This window comes from Erythrolamprus reginae, chromosome 13, assembly GCF_031021105.1.
Source record: "Erythrolamprus reginae isolate rEryReg1 chromosome 13, rEryReg1.hap1, whole genome shotgun sequence".
Taxonomy (NCBI): Eukaryota; Metazoa; Chordata; class Lepidosauria; order Squamata; family Dipsadidae; genus Erythrolamprus; species Erythrolamprus reginae.
Window position 1 is genome coordinate 959,960 of NC_091962.1, and position 21,924 is coordinate 981,883.

The 21,924-nt window shown below is 46.6% G+C and overlaps 1 protein-coding gene across 1 annotated transcript; it reads right to left on the bottom strand.

The window, feature by feature from the left end:
* Positions 1 to 41: 41 nt before the first annotated feature.
* On the bottom strand, positions 42 to 21,026 carry LOC139175415 (solute carrier family 22 member 6-B-like). Its single transcript, XM_070766527.1, has 10 exons — positions 20,580 to 21,026; positions 17,659 to 17,762; positions 15,851 to 16,005; positions 13,115 to 13,283; positions 10,159 to 10,282; positions 8,602 to 8,714; positions 4,990 to 5,204; positions 3,460 to 3,568; positions 1,874 to 2,077; positions 42 to 920 (listed from the first exon to the last, which is right to left on the bottom strand). Exons 1-10 carry the CDS (start codon positions 20,988 to 20,990, stop codon positions 836 to 838), a joined length of 1,689 nt encoding a protein of 562 aa, XP_070622628.1. The 5' UTR covers positions 20,991 to 21,026; the 3' UTR covers positions 42 to 835.
* Positions 21,027 to 21,924: the final 898 nt, after the last annotated feature.

Genomic DNA, 21,924 nt, shown 5'->3' on the forward strand with positions numbered 1-21,924 from the left:
AGTGTGCATGTTTTTATTATTACAAAAATCAATAAAAAATATTATATAAAAAAACATTTGTTTATTGATGGACATTCAACTAGAAAAGGCACCAATAAATACATTGAAAACGAGCTGGGCAGGGGTCTCCCTGTGCATGCAGAGGGGCCTCTGTCCCACAAGATGGGTAGAGAGACTTTCCGTATCTTCACCCGCATTGTCTCGCAGCTCGTGAAATAAATCATTCGCTTTACGTTTCCGTCTTTGCACAATGTTGTTGTTTTTTCCCTGCGTGCTATTCCTTGAGGTTTACATCTCCCAGCCTTCCCTCCATCCAGGGATGGTCAGCCCTGGTTGCCCAAAACCACGTCGGAGCCACCAAGATGGAGAAACTAAACCAGGGCAAAGGCAGAGGTGCAAAGGTTGTTGTGGTGTCATGAGACCCACAATTTATCACACACACACACTGTAATGTCTGCGCTGGAACGTCGCTTGGAAGAACCCGAAGGCCGCCAGTTTCTTTGCTCAGAGTCGCATGGGCAGAACCCAGAAACGGAAGCGGAGTTGGCTTCCTTCGAGAGACAGAAGAACCACAACTAGGAAAGTGTGTTTGCTTCAAGACGCCAGGAGAAACCCTCGAAGGGACCTCGAATGTTCTTCTCCGCAGCTGCAAATGCCAACCTCGTCTCTCTCGGGGGGGTTTTCCCTTCCAAAAAAATGTAGCTGTGTAACGATCTCGGCAAACCAGCTAGCCTGCTTGGAAGGGCCCGGCGGCAAAGGTTTGGCATCGGTTCACGATCCTGCAAATGCCCGTGGGAGATGCCAGATCCCAGGATCCTGATCCCTCCGTTGAAGCTCAAAGGCGGGTCGACTGGACGACGGTGGGCGCGGAGGGCTTCTCAGGCGCCTCTGCCAGTTTGGCTTTGGATTTCCATCTAGCTCTAAAGGAGACAGATGTTAAAAGGCCATTATAAGCCGCAGATTTTATTAGCCGGAGGGATAAAGGGGAGGCGAGATGCGTTATTGGAAAAGAAAAAAAGAAGAGAGGCCGTGCCCGAGCAGAGAGCAGGCTCCTTGGCAAAAAAAAAGAGAGAGAGAGACAGAAAATCAATTTTTGCAGAGATAAGAACCCACCGGCAACAGGAAATTGCAAAATGATGAAAGGCATCGAACCAGACGGAGAGAATAGAGAAGGGGACGGTAGGAAGGGAATAGAATGGAATAGAATATTAAGGTAGGATAGGGTAGGATAGGACTAAATAGGATAGGATAGAACAGAATAGAATGGGGAATAAAGAATAGAATAGTATAGAATAGAATAAAAATAGAATAAAATAGAATAGAAAATATGGAATAGAATGGAATGGAATAGAATATTAGGGTAGGGTAGGATTGAATAGGATGGGATAGATTAGAATAGAATAGAAAATAAAGAATAGAATAGTATAGAATAGAATAGAATAGAATAAAAATAGAATAGAAAATATGGAATGGAATGGAATATTAGGGTAGGGTAGGATTGAATAGGATAGGATAGAATAGAATGAGGAATAAAGAATAGAATAGTATAGAATAGAATAGAATGCAAATAGAATAGAATAGAATAGAATCAGAATAGTATAGCATAGAATAGAATAGAAAATATGGAATGGAATGCAATGGAATGGAAGGTCAGGACAGGACAGGACAGAGCAGAACAGGACATAAAATATGGAATGGAACAGAAAAATGGAAAATAGAATGGAACAGAATGTAAGGGAAGGGAGAGAAGAAAGAGAAGAATGGAGAAAACAATGAAATGAAAGTGAGAGGAAAAATAGAAATATAGAAATAGAACAGAATACAGAATAGAATGGAAGAAGGACGGGGGGATGCGATGGAGAAGATGACTCACCTCTCTTCAACCTCTTCCACTGTGTCCAGCAGGGGGACGTTAAACATTTCGGGGAGAAAGACGGCAGAAACTCCAGAGACGATGGGCGTCACCCCAAAGATCACCAGGGGCAGGAAAGGCTGGTAGTCCCCAACCATCAACACGAGGGGAGCTATGATGCCACCCAGCCGAGCCATCACTGTGGTCAGGCTGCTGCCGGTTTGCCTGGCAAGGAAAAGCCACAGAGATCTTTAAAGCCCCCTTCGCTGGTCCTACCTGGTCCTCTCCACCTGCACAACGACCCTGCGAGGTAGGCTAAGCCCAGTCACTTGGACCACAATTCCCCCACCCGGCAGGGGGAGCCCTGCTCTAGCTTCACACTAACTGCAGATCACGCACAGCCAGGCAGGCTCCATTCCCCTCCACAACCCAGAAACACACAAAGAATGATCTAATGCACTATTTCCCAGCCACTTTTAAGAGGTATGGACTTCAACTCCCAGAATTCCCAAGCCAGCCTCCTGGAATTCTGAGAGTTGAAAACTCCACACCTCTTAAAGTTGTTGAGATAAGAAGCACTGGTCTTATCGCATTTTAAGACTTGTGGACTTCACTCCCAGAATTCTGGGAGCTGAAGTCCAGAAGTCTTAAAGTTGCCAGTTTTGCTGACTGAGAGACGCTGAGTTTTTTTATTATCTGGTTAGATTAGTTTTGAATTTTGAAAGCTGCCCGGGCTCACTTATGAATGAGATGGGCCCCTATATAAATGTGCTTAATAAATAAACAATTAATTAATTAATTAATTAGTCAGGATATCTGCGAGACCGCTTTCTGCCGCACGAATCCCAGCGACCAGTTAGGGCCCATAGAGTTGGCCTTCTCCGGGTCCCGTCGACTAAACAATGTCATCTGGCGGGACCCAGGGGAAGAGCCTTCTCTGTGGTGGCTCCGACCCTCTGGAACCAGCTCCCCCCAGAGATCAGTCTTGCCCCCACCCTCCTTGCCTTTCGGAGACTCCTTAAAACCCACCTCTGCCATCAGGCATGGGGGAACTGAAACATTTCCCCCTTGCCCATGTAGTTTTTGTGTATGATTCGATTGTGTGTTTGTTTTTTATATATATTGGGGTTTCTTTTTTTGGACTTTTTAATCTAAAACTGTAATTTAGATTTCTAAATATTAGATTTGTTGCTGTGTACTGTTTTTTACCATTGTTGTGAGCCGCCCCGAGTCTGCGGAGAGGGGCGGCATATAAATCCAATAAATCTAATCTAATCTACTAGAAAATCAACCACTTCCACATTTGGAGATTCTCTCCAGAAACTAGAAATGTTTTGCACTCTCCACATGTTCAGTGTCCTGTTTGAAAGATGTCAACTAGAAGGCTCTGTTTCCCTCCAAACCCACCAGCCCGTACGGCACCATTTGGGTTCTTTTATCCCCCTGTGCATGCACAAAGAACTCAATGGCGGTGTGGTGTCCGGGTGGGTAGGCGGAGCCTCGCAATCCCCTTCGTGATTGGTTCTCCAACGACTGACAGGCACTAGGGAAGTGGGAGCCTTTCATCCCGTCCCCTCCCCCAACGTGGTTTCCACCTATCAGTTTACCTGATCACTGTCGGGAACAGCTCCCCTCCGAACAGATAGAGGCACATGGAAGAAGCGGCTAAGCAGCCTTTACCCAGAACCACAAAGACAAGACGCAACGTCAACATATCTAGGAGAAATGGAGGTGGATTGAAAGTGTAACCTGGTTAGTTTTCTTCCAACGTGGGGCCAAGACAGTGTTTCTCAGATGTTGAGAAGCAGATCTAACATTATCCCTTCCTCCTTAATAATAATAATAATTTAAATTTATTAGATTTGTATGCCGCCCCTCTCCGAAGACTCGGGGCGGCTCACAACACGATAAAAACAGTATTATACAGGCACAAATCTAATATTAAAAAAAAACTAAAAACCCTATCATAATTAAAAACCAAACTCCTTCCCCTTACCTATCCATCCGTCCATCTATCCATCCTTCCCTCCATCCAACCATTATTCCCTTTCTCCTCCCATCCATCCATCCATCCATCCCTCTCCACTCATCCTTCCATCTATCCATCCCTTCCTCCAGCCATCATCGTTGTTGCCATGTTTCTCAAACTTGACAGCTTTAAGATGTGTGGACTTCAACTCTGTTGTGGTTAGCTCTGGCCCAGCTCCTGCCCCAAGGACTGTGGATGTGGGGGAGACATCCACATGCCTGTTTTGCTCCCGGTGGAATCTGATGATGAAGGCTCCTCTGACCAAGAAGACATGAGTGACAGGGAGGAGGAGAGTGGGGCAGACAGCTCAGAAGGAGATCAATTATCTAGCTCCTCCTTGGATTCGGAACAAGAGTTAATGATACAGCCACGCATGCGGAGAGCGATGCATAGGCAGCAACAACTGAGAGATTATTATCAAAGAAAATGAGGCCACCTGTGGTTGGGTGGGGCTGTGGCAATTAGTGAGGCTGCTATAAATAGCAGCCTGTGGGTTTGGCCATTGAGGAGGATTATCTGATCGTTGTGTTTCGTGCCTGCTTTGCTGACTTTGACCTTTGTGTGCTGATTTTTCCCCGCTTTGAAACTAAACCAGGGCAAAGTGTGTTTCACTTTGTGAAAGAAGAAGGACTGTGAATTGCCTCACAGCTACAAGCTAAGTATCACAGAACTGATAAGGGACTTGTACCAATTACCAGTTTGTTTGGAGACCAGTGCTCTTTGCTATACCAAAAGAGGGCTTGGTTTATTTGAATTTTCATTATAAAGAACATTGTTTTGAATTTTCAAACGTGGGTGTGTCTGAAATGTGTACCTGTGAATTTTCAGGAGGATTCTACCAGAGAGCCCGACAGAACAGACTCCCAGAATTATCCAGCCAGCATGTTGAGAAGCACTGACCTAACTCTATCCAGCCATCCAGCATGGCTGGCTGGGGAATTCTGGGAGTTGAAGTCCACATGTCTTAAAGTTGCCAGCTTCAGAAACCCTCCTCTTGAGCCTGTCTTTTCCCACAAACATAGCTAGAGAGGAGTAAATTACAACTGCTAGTAGACACCACCCCCACCACCCCCGAAGGTGGGCACTCCTTCTCGTTGTTTCTTCTTACCAGAAGGGACAGGGAGGCTGACCAGGAGGAACACTCCTGCAAGGATGAGGGAAACGGCTTGGATGATGCGTCGACCAAAGTAGCTGAGCAGCAGAGCGCAGACCATCTTGGCCACCAGGTCTATTGATCCGAAGAAGAGCTGCACCAGGAAGACGTTCATGCCAAACATGGAGAGGTCCATAGAGAGGCCAAAATAGGCCAAGTTCATGGAGAAACTGAGAAGGATAAATGTTGGGTTAGAAGCGATCCAGGTGGAGTCCCAAAGCTGTTAAGAAATGCTGGTGTTAGGTTGAGGGTCTCCTCATTGACTGGAGGAGATGGAAGTTGCCATCTTCTCAATCCGAGAAGGAGCTCTGTTTGGAGAAGATGGCTCTGCATAGTTATTATTATTATTATTTATTATAATTTATTAGACTTGTATGCCACCCTTCTCCAAGGACTCGGGGCGGCTCACAAAATACAATACAATAATAATATGCGTACAAATCTAATAGTTAAAATTCTAAACTAAAATCCCCTTACATTTAAAAAACAGTCAATTGACTCAATCACATTTATTTATTTATTCAATTTTTAATGCCGCCCTTCTCCTTAGACTCAGGGCGGCTTACAACATGTTAGCAATAGCACTTTTTAACAGAGCCAGCCTATTGCCCCCACAATCCGGGTCCTCATTTTATCCACCTCGGAAGGATGGAAGGCTGAGTCAACCTTGAGCCAGTGATGAGATTTGAACTGCTGACCTTCAGATCTACAGTCAGCTTCAGTGGCCTGCAGTACAGCACTCTACCTGCTGCACCACCCCGGCTCCTTCACATCCTCCAGGGGCATGTGAAGGGCGGGCATGCTCTAACTGCCCCAGGCCTTGCAACATAGATAAGTCTTTAGGCTTTTGCGGAAGGCAAGGAGGGTGGGGGCAGTGCGAATCTCTGGAGGCAGCTGATTCCAGAAGGCCAGGGCCACCACAGAGAAGGCTCTTCCCCTAGGTCCCGCCAAATGACATTGTCTAGCTGGCGGAACCTGTAGAAGGCCAACTCTGTGGGACCTAATCGGCCGCTGGGATTTGTGCGGCGATCCCACTAGTAATCTGGTCCAATGCCATGTAGGGCTTTATAGGTCATCACCAACACTTTGAATTGTGCCCAGAAACCAATCGGCAGCCAATACAGTCCGGGGAGTGTTGTAGAAACATGGGTGTATCTGGGAAGACCCATGACTGCTCGCACGGCTGCATTTTGCACAATCTGTAGTTTCCAAAAACTCTTCAAAGGTAGCCCCATGTAGAGAGCGTTACAGTAGTCGAACCTCGAGGTGAGAAGGGCATGAGTGACTGTGAGCATGAGTGATAAGGGCATGAGTGACTGTCCAGATAGGGCCGCAACTGGTGCACGAGGTGAACCTGGGCAAACGCCCCCCTCGCCACAGCTGAAAGATGGTGTTCTAAAGTCAGCTGTGGATCGAGGAGGACGCCCAAGTTGCGGACCCTCTCTGAGGGGGTCAATAATTCCCCCCCCCCAACTTGGTAATGGATGGACAGATGGAATTGTCCTTGGGAGGCAAAACCCACAGCCACTCCGTCTTGTCGGGGTTGAGTTTGAGCCTGTTGACACCCATCCAGACCTTAACAGCCTCCAGTCACTGGCACATAACATCCACTGCTTCGCCGACTGGACACGGGGTGGAGATGTACAACTGGGTGTCCTTAGCATACTGATGACAACTCACCCCATGATCTCACCCAACGGTTTCATGTAGATATTAAATAGCAGGGGGGAGAGGAACGACCCCTGAGGCACCCCATAATGGAGAAACCTAGTGGTAGACCTCTGACCCCCCCCTATTTGGACCGGGAGTCATTGCTCACAGTCACTCATGCCCTCATCACCTCGAGGCTCGACTACTGTAACGCTCTCTACATGGGGCTACCTTTGAAAAGTGTTCGGAAACTTCAGATCGTGCAGAATGCAGCTGCGAGAGCTATTATGGGCTTCTCTAAGTATGCCCATATTACTCCATCACTCCGCAGTCTGCATTGGTTGCCGATCAGTTTCCGTTCACAATTAAAAGTGTTGGTTATGACCTATAAAGCCCTTCATGGCACCGGACCAGAATATCTTCGGGACCGCCTCCTGCCGCATGAATCCCAGCGACCGGTTAGGTCCCACAGAGTTGGCCTTCTCCGGGTCCCGTCGACTAAACAATGTCGTCTGGCGGGACCCAGGGGAAGAGCCTTCTCTGGGGGCCCCGACCCTCTGGAACCAGCTCCCCCCTGAGATTAGGATTGCCCCCACCCTCCCTGCCTTTCGTAAACTCCTTAAGACCCACCTCTGCCGTCAGGCATGGGGGAACTAAAACACCTCCCCCTTGCCCATGTTGTTTTTGCCATTTGACTGATTGACTGTGTGCCTGTTTTTTATATTTATTGGGACTGTTTTATGAATTTATTAATTTTAAATTGTAATTAGATTGGTGGGCATTAGATTTGTTATTATGTACTGTTTTTTATTATTGTTGTGAGCCGCCCCGAGTTTGCGGAGAGGGGCGGCATATAAATCCAATAAATCTAATCTAATCTAACATGGACTGCGACCGACTGGAGAGGTAGGAGGAGAACCACTGCAGAACAGTGCCTCCCACTCCCAACCCCTCCAGCCGACACAGAAGGATGCCATGGTCGATGGTATCGAAAGCCGCTGAGATGTCAAGAAGCACCAGGATAGAGGATAATCCCGTCCCGGGCCCGCCAGAGATCACCCATCAATGTGTGCTGTAGCCAGGCCTGAATCCTGATTGTTGAGGGCCTAGATAATCGGCTTCGTCCAAGGACCGCTGGAGCGACACCACCTTCTCAACAACCTTCCCCATAAAGGGAAGGTTGGAGACTGGACGATAGTTATTAAGCACGGCTGGGTCCAGGGAAGGCTTCTTGAGGAGGGGGCGCACAAGTGCCTCATTATAAGGAGCCGGAAAGGACCCCCTCCCCAAGGAGGCGTTGACAATCTCCTGGACCCAGCTCCATGTCACCTCTCGACTGGCCGAAACCAGCCCAGAGGGACACGGATCCAGCAAACAGGTGGCGGAACTCACAACTCCAATGGCCTTGTCCACTTCATCAGGTGTCACCAGGTCAAACAGATGGACTAAGACAGGACCCAGTCACCTCGACTGACTCATTGTCAGCCGACACTGCTTTCTAAGGTCTGTCCGAATCAGAGCGATTCCACATCCAATAGTGGACTGCAGCATGGATGGTCCAATACACCACCCCGGTAGGAAAAATGGAGATGCGCATTTATCTCCATGTCCCCGACAGCACGATTCGGCTTCTTTGCATGCACATGGAGCGAAATCTCGCACAAGGTCACTCATACGTGTGAGATTTCACTGATTTTTGACGTTTTGAGAAAATCGGCAAAATCTCATGCGCGAGAGCATCCTTGCACGAGATGTTGCTTCCTGCGCATGGGCATAAGCCAAATCTTGTGCCAATGTGTGCATTCACACACTGTGAGGCCCACACGTGCGCCTCAGTCACTGGAACGCACTGGGAGTGCTGGTGATGGAAAGCACTGCCCTGGTCCCATCCTTCCTTGGGTGAGGGCTTCCCCATACCTGATGAGCATGAGGCAACAGCTGATGCGCCTCAGTCCAGGGGTGCGGAACAGGTCCAAGCAAGAGTGGTTGTTCCGTCCTGAAGAATTGCTCCCCGTTTGGGTCTCCAGCATCTATGTGGGGAGAAGAAGAGATTGTTTTTATTTATTTATTTACTTATTTACTTATTTATTTACTTACTTACTTCTTTATTTACTTATTTACTTACTTACTTACTTACTTACTTACTTACTTACTTACTTACTTACTTACTTACTTACTTACTTACTTACTTATTTACTTATTTACTTACTTACTTACTTACTTACTTACTTACTTATTAGATTTCTTTGCCGCCCCTCTCCGTAGACTCGGGGCGGCTAACAGTAGTACAAACAGCATATAACAAATCTAATATTTAAAATAACTAAAAACCCTTATTAAAAACCAAACATACACACAACCATACCATGCATAAATTGTATAGGCCTAGGGGGAAAGGAATATCTCAATTCCCCCATGCCTGACAATAAAGGAGCTTATGAAAGGCGAGGAGGGTGGGGGCAATTCTGATCTCTGGGGGGAGCTGGTTCCAGAGGGCCGGGGCCGCCACAGAGAAGGCTCTTCGCCTGGGTCCCGCCAAACGACATTGTTTAGTCGACAGGACCCGGAGAAGCCCAACTCTGTGGGACCTAACCGGTCGCTGGCATTCGTGCAGCAGAAGGCGGTCCCGGAGATATTCTGGTCCGATACTATGAAGGGCTTTATAGGTCATAACCAACACTTTGAATTGTGACCGGAAACTGATCGGTGGATGGGTGGGTGCATGGATTGAATGAGGCTGGGGAATTCTGGGAGTTGAAGTCCACAGATCTTCAAGTTGTCAAGTTTCAGAAGCAAATAACAAATAATAACAACAGAGTTGGGATCTTGGAGGTCTTCTAGTCCAACGCCCTGCTTAGTTCTAGGTTGCTTCTCTCCTTGTTTAGTTTCCACCCATTGCTTCTTGTTCTACCTTCAGGTGCTTTGGAGAATAGCTTGACTCCCTCTTCCTTGTGGCAGCCCTGAGATATTGGAACACTGCTATCATGTCTCCCCTGGTCCTTCTTTTCATTAAACTAGCCATGCCCAGTTCCTGCAAGGAACAAGGATGGGTGGATGGAGTGAGTGAGTGAGTGAGTTAGATCTGTGCTTTTCAACATGCAGGCTTGGAAATTCTGGGAGTTGAAGTTGTCAAGTTTCAGAAACAGGGATGGGTAGATGGATGGGTGGACAGATGGAGTGAATTGGATCAGTGCTTCTCAGCCTGCTGGCTGGGGAATTCTGGGAGTTGAAGTCCACAGATCTTAAAATTGCCAAGTTTAAGAAACAAAGATGGAGGGAGGGAGGGAGGGAGACATCAATGCTTCTCAGCCTGCTGGCTGGGGAATTCTGGGAGTTGAAGTCCACTTCTCCTAAAGTGGCCGAGGCTGAGGGACACTAGGGTAATATTCCCAGTCCAGAAGTGCCAGACCAAGCCCTGGAGAGCCAGCTACATGGTGTGCCCTGACCCTCGGAGAAACCCCCATCCCTCCTCACCTCCAGGACCACAGCTTCTCCCGCTGCGGCTTTCCCGTTGATCCTGGCCACATGCTTCAGGTTGCGCAGGGCGGCCTCACGTTCGTTGTTCATGAGGAGCCAGCGAGCCGACTCTGGAAGCCACCTGAGGAGAAGGACAGATTCAAGGGAGGCTCGAAGTTGATTCCATCACAACAGTGGTGGTTTATTTTAATGATGAGGGGTTTTAGATAGTTTTTAAGTATTGGATTTGTCTACATTGTTCATTATTGTTGTGTCTTCGAGTCTTCAGAGAGGGGCGGCATACAAATCTAATAAATTATTATTATTATTATTATTATTATTATTATTATTATTATTATTTATTTATTTATTCATTCAATTTTTATGCCGCCCTTCTCCTTAGACTCAGGGCGGCTTACAACATGTTAGCAATAGCACTTTTTTAAACAGAGCCAGGCTATTGCCCCCACAATCCGGGTCCTCATTTTACGCACCTCGGAAGGATGGAAGGCTGAGTCAACCTTGAGCCGGTGATGAGATTTGAACCACTGACCTTCAGATCTATAGTCAGCTTCAGTGGCCTGCAGTACAGCACTCTACCTGCTGCGCCACCCCGGCTCATATTATTATTATTATTATTATTATTATTATTATTATTATTATTATTATTGGCATGGTCACGTGTTGTGGGTGTTGTGAAGTTGTATCAACATCACTACATGAACAAGGTGGCATCTGGGTATCCTTCATTTTGATACTTACAATACCAATATCAATAATGTTTGTACAATGATTAAACTTATATACTCCTAGTATTAATACTCCTGTTTGTGTTCCGATATAAACCTTCGTTATTGAATTATTGAATGATTATTCTAATGCCAATTACAACATTCTAATCTTTCCATTAAATTCTTTAATGTATTCTAAGGAATCCTTGCTAATCCTAATATAGTACACATATTCTGTACGAGTCTGCGGAGAGGGGCGGCATACAAATGTAATAAATAATAATAATAATAATAATAATAATAATAATAATAATAATAATAATAATAATAGTATTAAAATCTAACCCCCTTACTCCATTTTGACAACAATCACCATATTATTTAAACATACATATCAGATCCATCTTCCAACATCTAATTTTCCATCTAGAGCAGAGGTCTTCTGCTGGCTGGAGAATTCTGGGAGTTGAAGTCCACAAGTCTTAAAGTTGCAAAGTTTGAAGACCTCGGCTCTATGTGTTATTTTCAAAATATGGGTGCTTGGCAACTGCGTGTATGTACAATGGTTGCAGCAACCTTTCCAGCTTGGAGAAAGCTGGAGAGCAGACAGAGAAGCAACTTAGAACTAAGAAGAAATTTCCTGACAGATAGAACAATTGATCCGTGGAACAGCTTGCCTCCAGAAATGCTCCAACACTGGAAGTTTTTAAGATGTTGGATAACCATTTGTCTAAAGTGGTGCAGAGTTTCCTGCCTAAGCAGGGGGTTGGATTAGAACACCTTCCAACTCTGCTGTTGTGGCTGCTGCTGCTATTGTTGTTATTGTTGTTGTTGTTTTTATTATTATTATTATTACTATTATTATAGAAGTCTGACGGCAGAAAAAGACCTCCTGGTCCATCTAGTCTGCCCTTATACTATTTTCTGTATTTTATCTTAGGATGGATCTATGTTTATCCCAGGCATGTTTAAATTCAGTTACTGTGGATTTATCTACCACGTCTGCTGGAAGTTTGTTCCAAGGATCTACTACTCTTTCAGTAAAATATTTTCTCATGTTGCTTTTGATCTTTCCCCCAACTAACTTCACATTGTGTCCCCTTGTCCTTGGGTTCACTTTCCTATTAAAAACACTTCCCTCTTGGAACTTATTTAACCCTTTGACATATTTAAATGTTTCGATCATGTCCCCCCTTTTCCTTCTGTCCTCCAGACTATACAGATTGAGTCCATGAAGTCTTTCCTGATACGTTTTATGCTTAAGACTTTCCACCATTCTTGTAGCCCGTCTTTGGACCCGTTCAATTTTGTCAATATCTTTTTGTAGGTGAGGTCTCCAGAACTGAACACAGTATTCCAAATGTGGTCTCACCAGCATTCTATATAGCGGGATCATAATCTCCCTCTTCCTGCTTGTTATACCTCTGGCTATGCAGCCAAGCATCCTACTACTACTTATTATTATTATTATTATTATTATTATTATTATTATTATTATTATTATTATTACTATTATTATTATTATTATTATTTGCAAAATAGGATATTGAATAATGATTGACTGGATAAAAATTGTTACTTACATACTTTAAGGTATATGCATTGATATATTTACATATACAGTGGTACCTGTAGCTACTTAAAAACGTAATTTGTTCCGTGACCAGGTTCTTAAGTAGAAACGTTTGTCGGTAGAAGCAATTTTTCCCATAGGAATCAATGCAAAAGCAAATAATATGTGCAAACCCATTAGGAAAGAAATAAAAGCTCAGAATTTGGGTGGGAGGAGGAGGAAGAAGAGGAGGAGGACAGTCGCTGCCCAGAGCGAAGGGAGTGTTTCTTTTCTCTGGGCGCAGAGGTTTATTCCCTCTCCAAGCGCCCAGAGAAAGGAAAATGCTTTGTTTGCTCTGGACTGCCAAAGCCTCATTAAGCACCACCGAAAGGCTCCTCTGGCAGCCCAGAAAACCCCGAGATGGCTGGGATTAAAGGGGGAATGGCAGGAAACTGGCCGGACCTTCGTGCCCCTCTCAAATTTCCTGGGAAATTATTCTGGGCTCGGGTTCTTGAGTAGAAAATGGTTCTTGAGAAGAGGCAAAAAAAAATCTTGAACACCCGGGTCTTATCTAGAAAAGTTCTTAAGTAGAGGTACCACTGTATATGGAAATTTTGTGGAGGAGAATAAAAAATATTTTATAAAAAAAAAAAAAGTTATGTTCGGCCTGAAGGGAAAATTGGGGACTCACCAGGAATAGGCAAAGAAGGCGAAGAAGGGGGCCGAGATGGACAGCTGCAGCCAGCGCCAGTCGCGGATGCCGTAGGCCAACCCCCCCAGCAGCACCTGCCCAGCCGTACTGCAGTAGCTCTGGATGGAGACCACGACGGCCCGGTATTTGGTGGGCACCCACTCCAGACCTGGGAGAGGAAGAGGAAGACAAGTTGGAATTTCAGACCGCGGCGAGGGTAGAATCGATCCGTGACAGAAGAGGATATTTGTAGCTCAGGGTTGAACTGTGAGTCTTTGGGCTTTGCAGCTTTCTTGCGGACGTTTCATCGCCCAACTGGTTAACATCTTCAGTGTTAGAAGGGAGTGGGGTTTATGGAGGGGGTGGGGAGAGAGGAGGAGGAGGAGGAGCAGGCAACTGTGGAATCCTTGTGCTCTCTGAAATTGATTGTTTTCTTCTAGACCAGTGATGGCGAACCTATGGCACGAGTACCACAAGTGGCACACGGAACAATACCTACTGGCACGCGAGCCATTGTTCCAGCTCAGCTCCAACATGCATATGTGTGCCAGCCAGCTGATTTTTGGCTCTCACAGAGGCTCTGGGAAGGTGTTTTTGGCTTCCAGAGAGCCTCCAGGGGGATGGGGGAGGGCATTTTTACCCTCCCCTATCTCCAGGGAGGCCTTTGGAGCCTGGGGAGAGCAAAACACCAGCCTACTGGGCCCACCAGCAGTTGGGAAACAGGGCGTTTCCGGTCTCCAGAGGGCCTCCAAGGGGTGGGGGAAGCTGTTTTTGCCCCTCCCCAGGCATTGAATTATGGGTGTGGGCACTCACGCATGCGCAACAGCATACTCCCAAGGACAACTCCATCTGTCCGTCCATTACCCTGGGGGGAGAATCACTGGCCCCCTCAGAGAAGGTTCGCAACTTGGGCGTCCTCCTCGATCCACAGCTCACATTAGAGAAACATCTTTCAGCTGTGGCGAGGGGGACGTTTGCCCAGGTTCGCCTTGTGCACCAGTTGCGACCCTACTTGGACCGGGAGTCACTGCTCACGGTCACTCATGCCCTCATCACCTCGAGGCTCGACTACTGTAATGCTCTCTACATGGGGCTACCTTTGAAAAATGTTCGAAAACTTCAGATCGTGCAGAATGCAGCTGCGAGAGCAATCATGGGCTTCCCTAAATATGCCCATGTTACACCAACACTCCACAGTCTGCATTGGTTGCCGATCAGTTTCCGGTCACAATTCAAAGTGTTGGTTATGACCTATAAAGCCCTTCATGGCACCGGACCAGATTGCCTCAGGGACCGCCTTCTGCTGCACGAATCCCAGCGACCAGTTAGGTCCCACAGAGTGGATCTTCTCCGGGTCCCGTCAACTAAGCAATGTTGCCTGGCGGGACCCAGGGGTAGAGCCTTCTCTGGCGGCCCCAGCCCTCTGGAACCAACTCCCCCCAGAGTTTAGAACTGCCCCCACCCTCCTTGCCTTTCGTAAACAACTTAAAACCCACCTCTGCCGCCAGGCATGGGGGAATTGAGATCCTCTTTCTCCCTAGGCCTTTACAATTCTATGCATGGTATGTATGTATGTATGTTTGGTTTTTATATTAATTGATTTTTAATCATCAATACCAAATTACTATTGTACACTGTTTTATTGTCGCTGTTAGCTGCCCTGAGTCTCTGGAGAGGGGTGGCATACAAATCCAATGAATAAATAAATAAATAAATAAATACATGCACGCTCTTTCAGCACCCGAGGGAAAAAAGGTTCAGCCTCACTGTTCTAGACGTTTCAAGACCCACCTAGGCAGCATCATCAGTGCTAGAATGGGAGCAGGAGGAGGAGGAAAAAGAGGAAGAGGAGGAGGAGGGGTGTCCTTGATGCTCTTAAAGCTTGCCTGTGTTCTTGGAGACATTTCATGACCAGCTAAGGCGACATCATCAGTGCTAGAAGGGAGTGGAGTTGTTTCCTTGCATCATCACTTGCTTACCGGCGCTACCGTAACGATGTGTGCACAGCTCCGTGTCACTGGCATGCATGTGCACGCGCCCCAGCGAGATTTTGCTTCTGCACATGCACAGGAAGCAAAATCTTGTGAGACGATGCCCGTGAGATTTTGTTTTTACTTCCACGCATGTGCAGAAGCAAAAAATTGCCGATATCTCTCGCGCACGCGTGTCCTCTCACGAGATTTTGCTACCTGCGTATGCGCAGAAGTGAAATCTTGCAGGGGCGCACGCCTCGGTGACGTGGAACTGCATGCACAGCTGCATTTTTGCTACCAGAACGTAGTATGGCGCGTTCCGGCTAGCAACCTAATACTGATCACCACCAGTGGTAGCACTAATGAGGTTGTGAACCACTCTGAGTCTTTGGAGAGGGGCGGCATACAGGTCTAATAAATTATTATTATTATTATTGTTGTTGTTGTTGTTGTTGTTATTATTATTATTATATTATTATTATTATTATTATTATTATTATTATTATTATTATTATTATTATTATTATTATTAACCTAGTTGAAAACCACGAAACTCAGAGAATAACAACCTACAGCTGCTTTTCCAAAAATCAGAAGGTTCCCCTTGAGGCTTAACCAGTCCGGCTCTTTTTGGATGCCAGTTAGCCAAGCCATCATTTAAGAGCCAATATTTCTCCAGTTTTGTGGACTTCGATTCCCAGAATTCCCCAGCCAGCATGCCCACCGTTCACCCGATTTCCCATCCTGCCTGCCCAGCACTCACTTAAACAGATGTAATTCAGCAGGAATCCAGAGATGCCGATGCCACTCAGGAAGCGGAAGACGCAATAGGTGAGGAAGCTGTTGGCGAAGGCAGCTCCGGTGCCCATGGCGGCCACCATCAGCAGCGACCAAATCAGGATCAGCCGGCGCCCGTATCTGTGCCAAGAGGGTTACAAGTTGGCTTAGCACTTGTCTGTTAGATTCCCAGGATTTTCTGGGGGGGAGAGAGGGCAGGAGGCGGATTTTGCGTAGGATTCGAAAGGAGTGTGAAAACTCTCTTAAAAATCAACTCCATCCAAGGGGTTCCCCCAAACTAGTCCCCCCCCTACTTTGAGAGCCAAAGGTCAATGCATCAGACTAAAAAGTGGGAGACAGGGCCAGTGGGGTGACTTTGGGCCAATCACAAGGAGACTGGGAGTTCTAGTCCCACCTTAGCCGTGAAAGCTGAATGGATGACTTTGGGCCAATCACCAGGAGACTGGGGGTAGTAGCCCCACCTTAACTATGAAAGCCAATTGAGTGATTTTGGGCCAATCAGCAGGAGACTGGGAGTTCTAGTCCCACCTTAGCCATGAAAGCTGAATGGATGACTTTGGGCCAATCACCAGGAGACTGGGGGTAGTAGCCCCACCTTAACTATGAAAGCCAATTGAGTGATTTTGGGCCAATCAGCAGGAGACTGGGAGTTCTAGTCCCACCTTAGCCATGAAAGCTGAATGGATGACTTTGGGCCAATCACCAGGAGACTGGGGGTAGTAGCCCCACCTTAACTATCAAAGCCAATTGGGTGATTTTGGGCCAATTAGCAGGAGACTGGGAGTTCTAGTCCCACCTTAGCCATGAAAGCTGAATGGATGACTTTGGGCCAATCAGCAGGAGACTGGGGGTAGTAGCCCCACCTTAACTATGAAATCCCATTGGGTGATTTTGGGCCAATCAGCAGGAGACTGGGAGTTCTAGCCCCACCTTAGCTATGAAAGCCAATTGGGCAATTTTGGGCCTATCAGCAGCAGACTGGGAGTTCTAATCCCATCATAACCATGAGAGCTACCTTGGTGACTTTGGGCCAATCAGCAGGAGTTCTAGTCCCACCTTAGCTATGAAAGCCAATTGAATGATTTTGGGCCAATTAGCAGGAGACTGGGAGTTCTAGTCCCACCTTAGCCATGAAAGCTGAGTGGATGACTTTGGGCCAATCACCAGGAGACTGGGTTGCAGCCCTATCTTAGCTATGAAAGCCAATTGGGTAATTTTGGGCCTATCAGCAGGAGACTGGGAGTTCTAATCCCATCATAACCATGAGAACTACCTTTGTGACTTTGGGCCAATCAGCAGGAGTTCCCAGTCCCACCTTAGCTATGAAAGCCAATTGAGAGATTTTGGGCCAGTCACCAGGAGACTGGGAATTCTAGTCCTGGGCATGAAAAACTGGCTGGGTGACTTCGGGAGGGTAAAAGGACTCTTGCCTTGGACGGGGTGGGAGGGACTAGAAGACCTCCAAGGTCCCTTCCAACCCCATGATTCTATGGGCCCATCCCTCTCTCTCAGTCCAGGGGGGTTGTTATGGGGGAAATAGAAGGAGGAAAGTGTAACAGACATGTTGGCTGCCTTATTTGTAAGAATAATAAAGAACAGTATCCACAAATACGCTAAGCTGCAATGTCCAGACCGCCTAAAAACCACACTTTTTATTTGCAGAGTTCCTGCCTTGCAGAATTCTGCGATTTGCGATCCCCCTCTCTGTCTCTGGGGCAGCCCCCCCCATTTTCTTCGCTCGCAGGATTTCCTTCGGCCTCCTGGGCTCCTTACCTGTCCGACAGGTCTCCCAAGACGAAGGCCCCCGCCAGGACCCCGGCCATGAAAAGGGATTGGGCCAGGCTCTTCAGAGGCTGCAGGTTGCAGACCAGGTCCCACTGCGATGACACAGGAAGAAAGAAAGAGCTGCGTTCACACAACAGGCTTGGCCAGTTTCGGGGGTCTGGGCAATAGGCTAAGCTCTAAAGCTGGGGAAATCCATGCATTTCTTTAATAGCAATAGCCTTAGAATTTAAACTTTTATACCGCTTCACAGTCCTTTTACATCCTTTTCTAAGAGGTTTACAGAATCAGCCTCTTGCCCCCAACAATCTGGGTCCTCATTTGACCCACCTCGGAAGGATGGAATGCTGAGTCAACCTGGAGCCAGTGGTGAGATTTGAACCGCTGAACTACAGCTAGCAGTTGGCTCAAGTAGCCTGCAGTGCTGCACTCTAACCACTGCACCACCCAGGCCCTTTAAAGCAGCACTATCCAAATTTGCCCCCCTTTAAGCCTCGTGGACTTCAAATTTCCCTGGGAATTCTGGGATTTTGAAGCAGGGGTGAAATGTGAATTTTTTCCTCCTTGCCGATTTCTGTGGGTGTGGCTTATTTTGTGGGAGTGGCTTGGAGGTCAGGTAGGCATGGGTTTAGGTGGGCGTGGACATGTGACCGGGTGGGTGTAACCAGGTTGTCTTGGGAGTGGATGGGGGAGGCCAATTGAGCAGTCCATTTTGCCAGGGAGCAGGGGTTTGGGCTAGATGACCTCTGAGGTCCCTTTCCAGCCTTTACTGTGCTGTTCAAAGTATCCTCTGAAGTTGTGTCTAGTGCCAGGCAAGTTTGTGGTCCTCCCTCTCTCCCTCCTTTTTCTTTCTTTCTTTCTTTCTTTCTTTCCTTCCTTCCTTCCTACCATCCTTCCTTCTTTTTCCTTCCTTCCTTTTTCTCTTTCCCTCTTTCCTTCCTTCTTTCTGTCCTCCTTCCTTCTTTCTCCTTCCTTCCTTCCTTCTTCCGAAAGCCCATAGTGCACAAACCCCAAAACTTCAAAAACATAGAACCTCCTAGTGTGGTTGTAAGACTAACTATACAAGTCCAAGTATCAGATATTTTTTTCATGTAAATGATGTTGAGCTTCAATGGTTAGATTGCCTAGACCAATGATGGCGAACCTTTTTTGATTCACGTGCCAAAAGGGTATGTGTGGGTGTGCTAGCACACGCGCATATACCCACACCCCTCCCCTCCCTACTGTCCCTGCGCATGCGCACAGGCCTCACTGAAGCTTGGGCCGATGAAAAAAATGCCCAAATGGGCAAACTGGAAATTTGGGGAAATACACTACTGGTTTGCCCATTGTGCTATTTTTTTGCACTCCGGGGCTTCAGGAAGCTTCCCTGAACCCTCCGGAGTGCAAAAAACAGCACAACACGCAAAGCGGAAGTGCGTTTTCCCAAACTTCCAGTTTGCCCATTGGGTGATTTATTTATTTATTTTTTGCCTCGGGGGTTTCAGGGAAGCCTGAAGCATCCGAAGGGCAAAACGGCTTTTCCCAGGCCAAAAATCAGCTGGCCAGCACACGCATGAGCCCTGGAGCTGAAACATGGCAAAGTCTCGCGTGCCCTCACACGCCACCTGTGGCACGCGTGCCCTAGGTTCGCCATCATGGCCCTAAATTGACCGAATGACTGATTTTTATTATACATGTGATTTTAGTGATGTTTTTACAGTTTTTTACTTGCATTGTAATAATAATAATAATACAATTTTATTTACGGTCAAAGACCATCAATATAATATTAATAATAATTAAAAGGAAGAAGAACAGGAAACAGGACTTTTGGCTGAGCAACCAAGATTGACCCATTGTAACTATACAAGAGATGTACGTATCTCGCTATGAAGCCACACATTTGCGACGAATCCCCGCTGCTGCTGCCCAGAATTTGGCCACCTGTGCCGTAATCCTGGCCTGCTCATCCCCAAGCAACCACCGGAGATAGGCAACGTCCGAGCGGCCAGGATATCCCTCAATAAGTGGTAGAATATGCTTTCTCCTAATGTCAGTGTAAAAGGAGCATCTCAGGAGCATGTGTCCCTCAGTCTCCACCTCTCCTGAGCCACAAGGGCAAAATCTTTCAGTGGTTGGAGTTCCCTTGTACTTGCCGTGCAAAACGGCGACACTCAAAATATTACATGGGGCAAAATCCGAACTCAGAACAATCTACATATATATATATATATATATATATATATATATATATATATATATATATATATATATATATATACACACACACACACACATACACATAGTAAAATACATGATGAAGGTTATAGAGGAGATACTCATAGTAAAATATATCTAAGAAATAATAGAAAAGAAGATATAGGAATAGAACATATCAATGAAAGAATAGAAGATATAGGAATAGAACATATCAATGAAAGAATAGAAGATATAGGAATAGAACATATCAATGAAAGAATAGAAGATATAGGAATAGAACATATCAATGAAAGAAAAGAAGATATAGGAATAGAACATATCAATGAAAGAATAGAAGAAGAGATATAGGAATAGAAGAAAGGTATAGGAGATATAGGAGAGCAATAGGACAGGGGACGGAAAGCACTCTAGTGCACTTGTCCTCGCCGCTTACTGACCTCTTAGGAATCTGGAAAGGTCAACCGTAGATAATCTAAGGGTAAAGTGTTGGGGGTTTGGGGATGACACTTTGGAGTCCGGAAATGAGTTCCACGCTTCGACAACTCAGTTACTGAAGTCATATTTTTTACAGTCAAGTTTGGAGCGGTATTTATAACCGTTGTTAGCCGTTCAGAGTCCATTTGGGAGTGAGCGGCATATGAATGCGATAAATAAATACATAAATAAAAATAAGTAAAATAAGAAGGGCTGGAGGTGACCTCCGGACCTACCTCCGTCACGATGGTGGAGGTGAAGGTGCTGTGCTCGTAGCGCCACCCGTCAAGGCAGGGTTCCAGCCCCACCTCCCCGCCCGCCGTGTTGTTGGAGTCGGGCGCCAGCCACCCCGCGAAGCGCTGGCAACTGTCCGGCTTCAGGTCCTGCCCGAGCGGCACCAGGTTCTCTTGCTGGGAGAGGTTGCCCGGCCGCGGTAACCTGCACCGGTGCTCTGGGGTGGCCGCACTGAAGTTCTGCACCAGGTTGTGGCTGGCCAGGAACAGGACGGGCAAGGAGAGGAAGAAGACGGAGAAAATCTGGAAGGTTCCCATGCTGCCAACCTCCTCCAGCAGGTCCCCGAAAGGGACGGTGGCCACGGGAGGCCCCGGGCAGAGGGAGAGGCGGCGTTGACCCTTGGCTGGAGCCATGTCTGGATCCTGGTTTTTCTGTCTTTTTTTTCCTTACTGCCAAGGAAAAGAGCTCTTTTTATAAGCCAGGAGAGGAAACAGCAAGGGCAGGTTGGATTAATGAATGGCCATCAGGAAGCTGCGGCTGACCGGGCACCCCCTGGCATGGGAAGCGGATGGGACCACAGCCAGGGAGAAGGCAAGGGCTCTGTGTGTTGGGGTGCGTGTGTTTGTGTCTTTTCTGCCTCTCCTGTTTTTGCCTGGGACCCTGCAATGCGCAGGAATACCTCTTTTTTTTTAAAAAAATAAATAAATAATTTTTTTAAAATTGATTTTTATAATACTGTAATAGTAAAACATTCACACAACACATAACTATGTGCTCAATGCTCAAAGTGCCCACCACCAAACCACATTCATACCCCTCCACCAAAATGGGGGCATAGTTTCTATATACCATTTTAACTCAAGAGCAGTACAGTGGTGCCTCTACTTAAGAACTTAATTCGTTCCGTGACCAGGTTCTTAAGTAGAAAAGTTTGTAAGTAAAAGCAATTTTTCCCATAGGAATCAATGTAAAAGCAAATACAGTGGTGCCTCTACTTAAGAACTTAATTCGCTCCGTGACCAGGTTCTTAAGTAGAAAAGTTTGTAAGTAGAAGCATTTTTTCCCATAGGAATCAATGTAAAAGCAAATAAGAAATAGGAGAGAAATAGGAGAGAAATAAAAGCTCAGAATTTGGGTGGGAGGAGGAGGAGGAAGAAGAGGAGGAGGAGGAGAGTCACTGTCGAAGGAAGAAGGTGAGGGGAATCAAAAAAATCCAAAACTTTAAGGCTTTTTTTTTTTTTTTAAAAAGAGGGACTCTGAGGAGGCAAGGAGGAGCATACGCCTCCCATACACTGCGCCAGAGATAAACCCAGGCGGGTGAGGGGGGAACACCCGGCTCCTTTGACT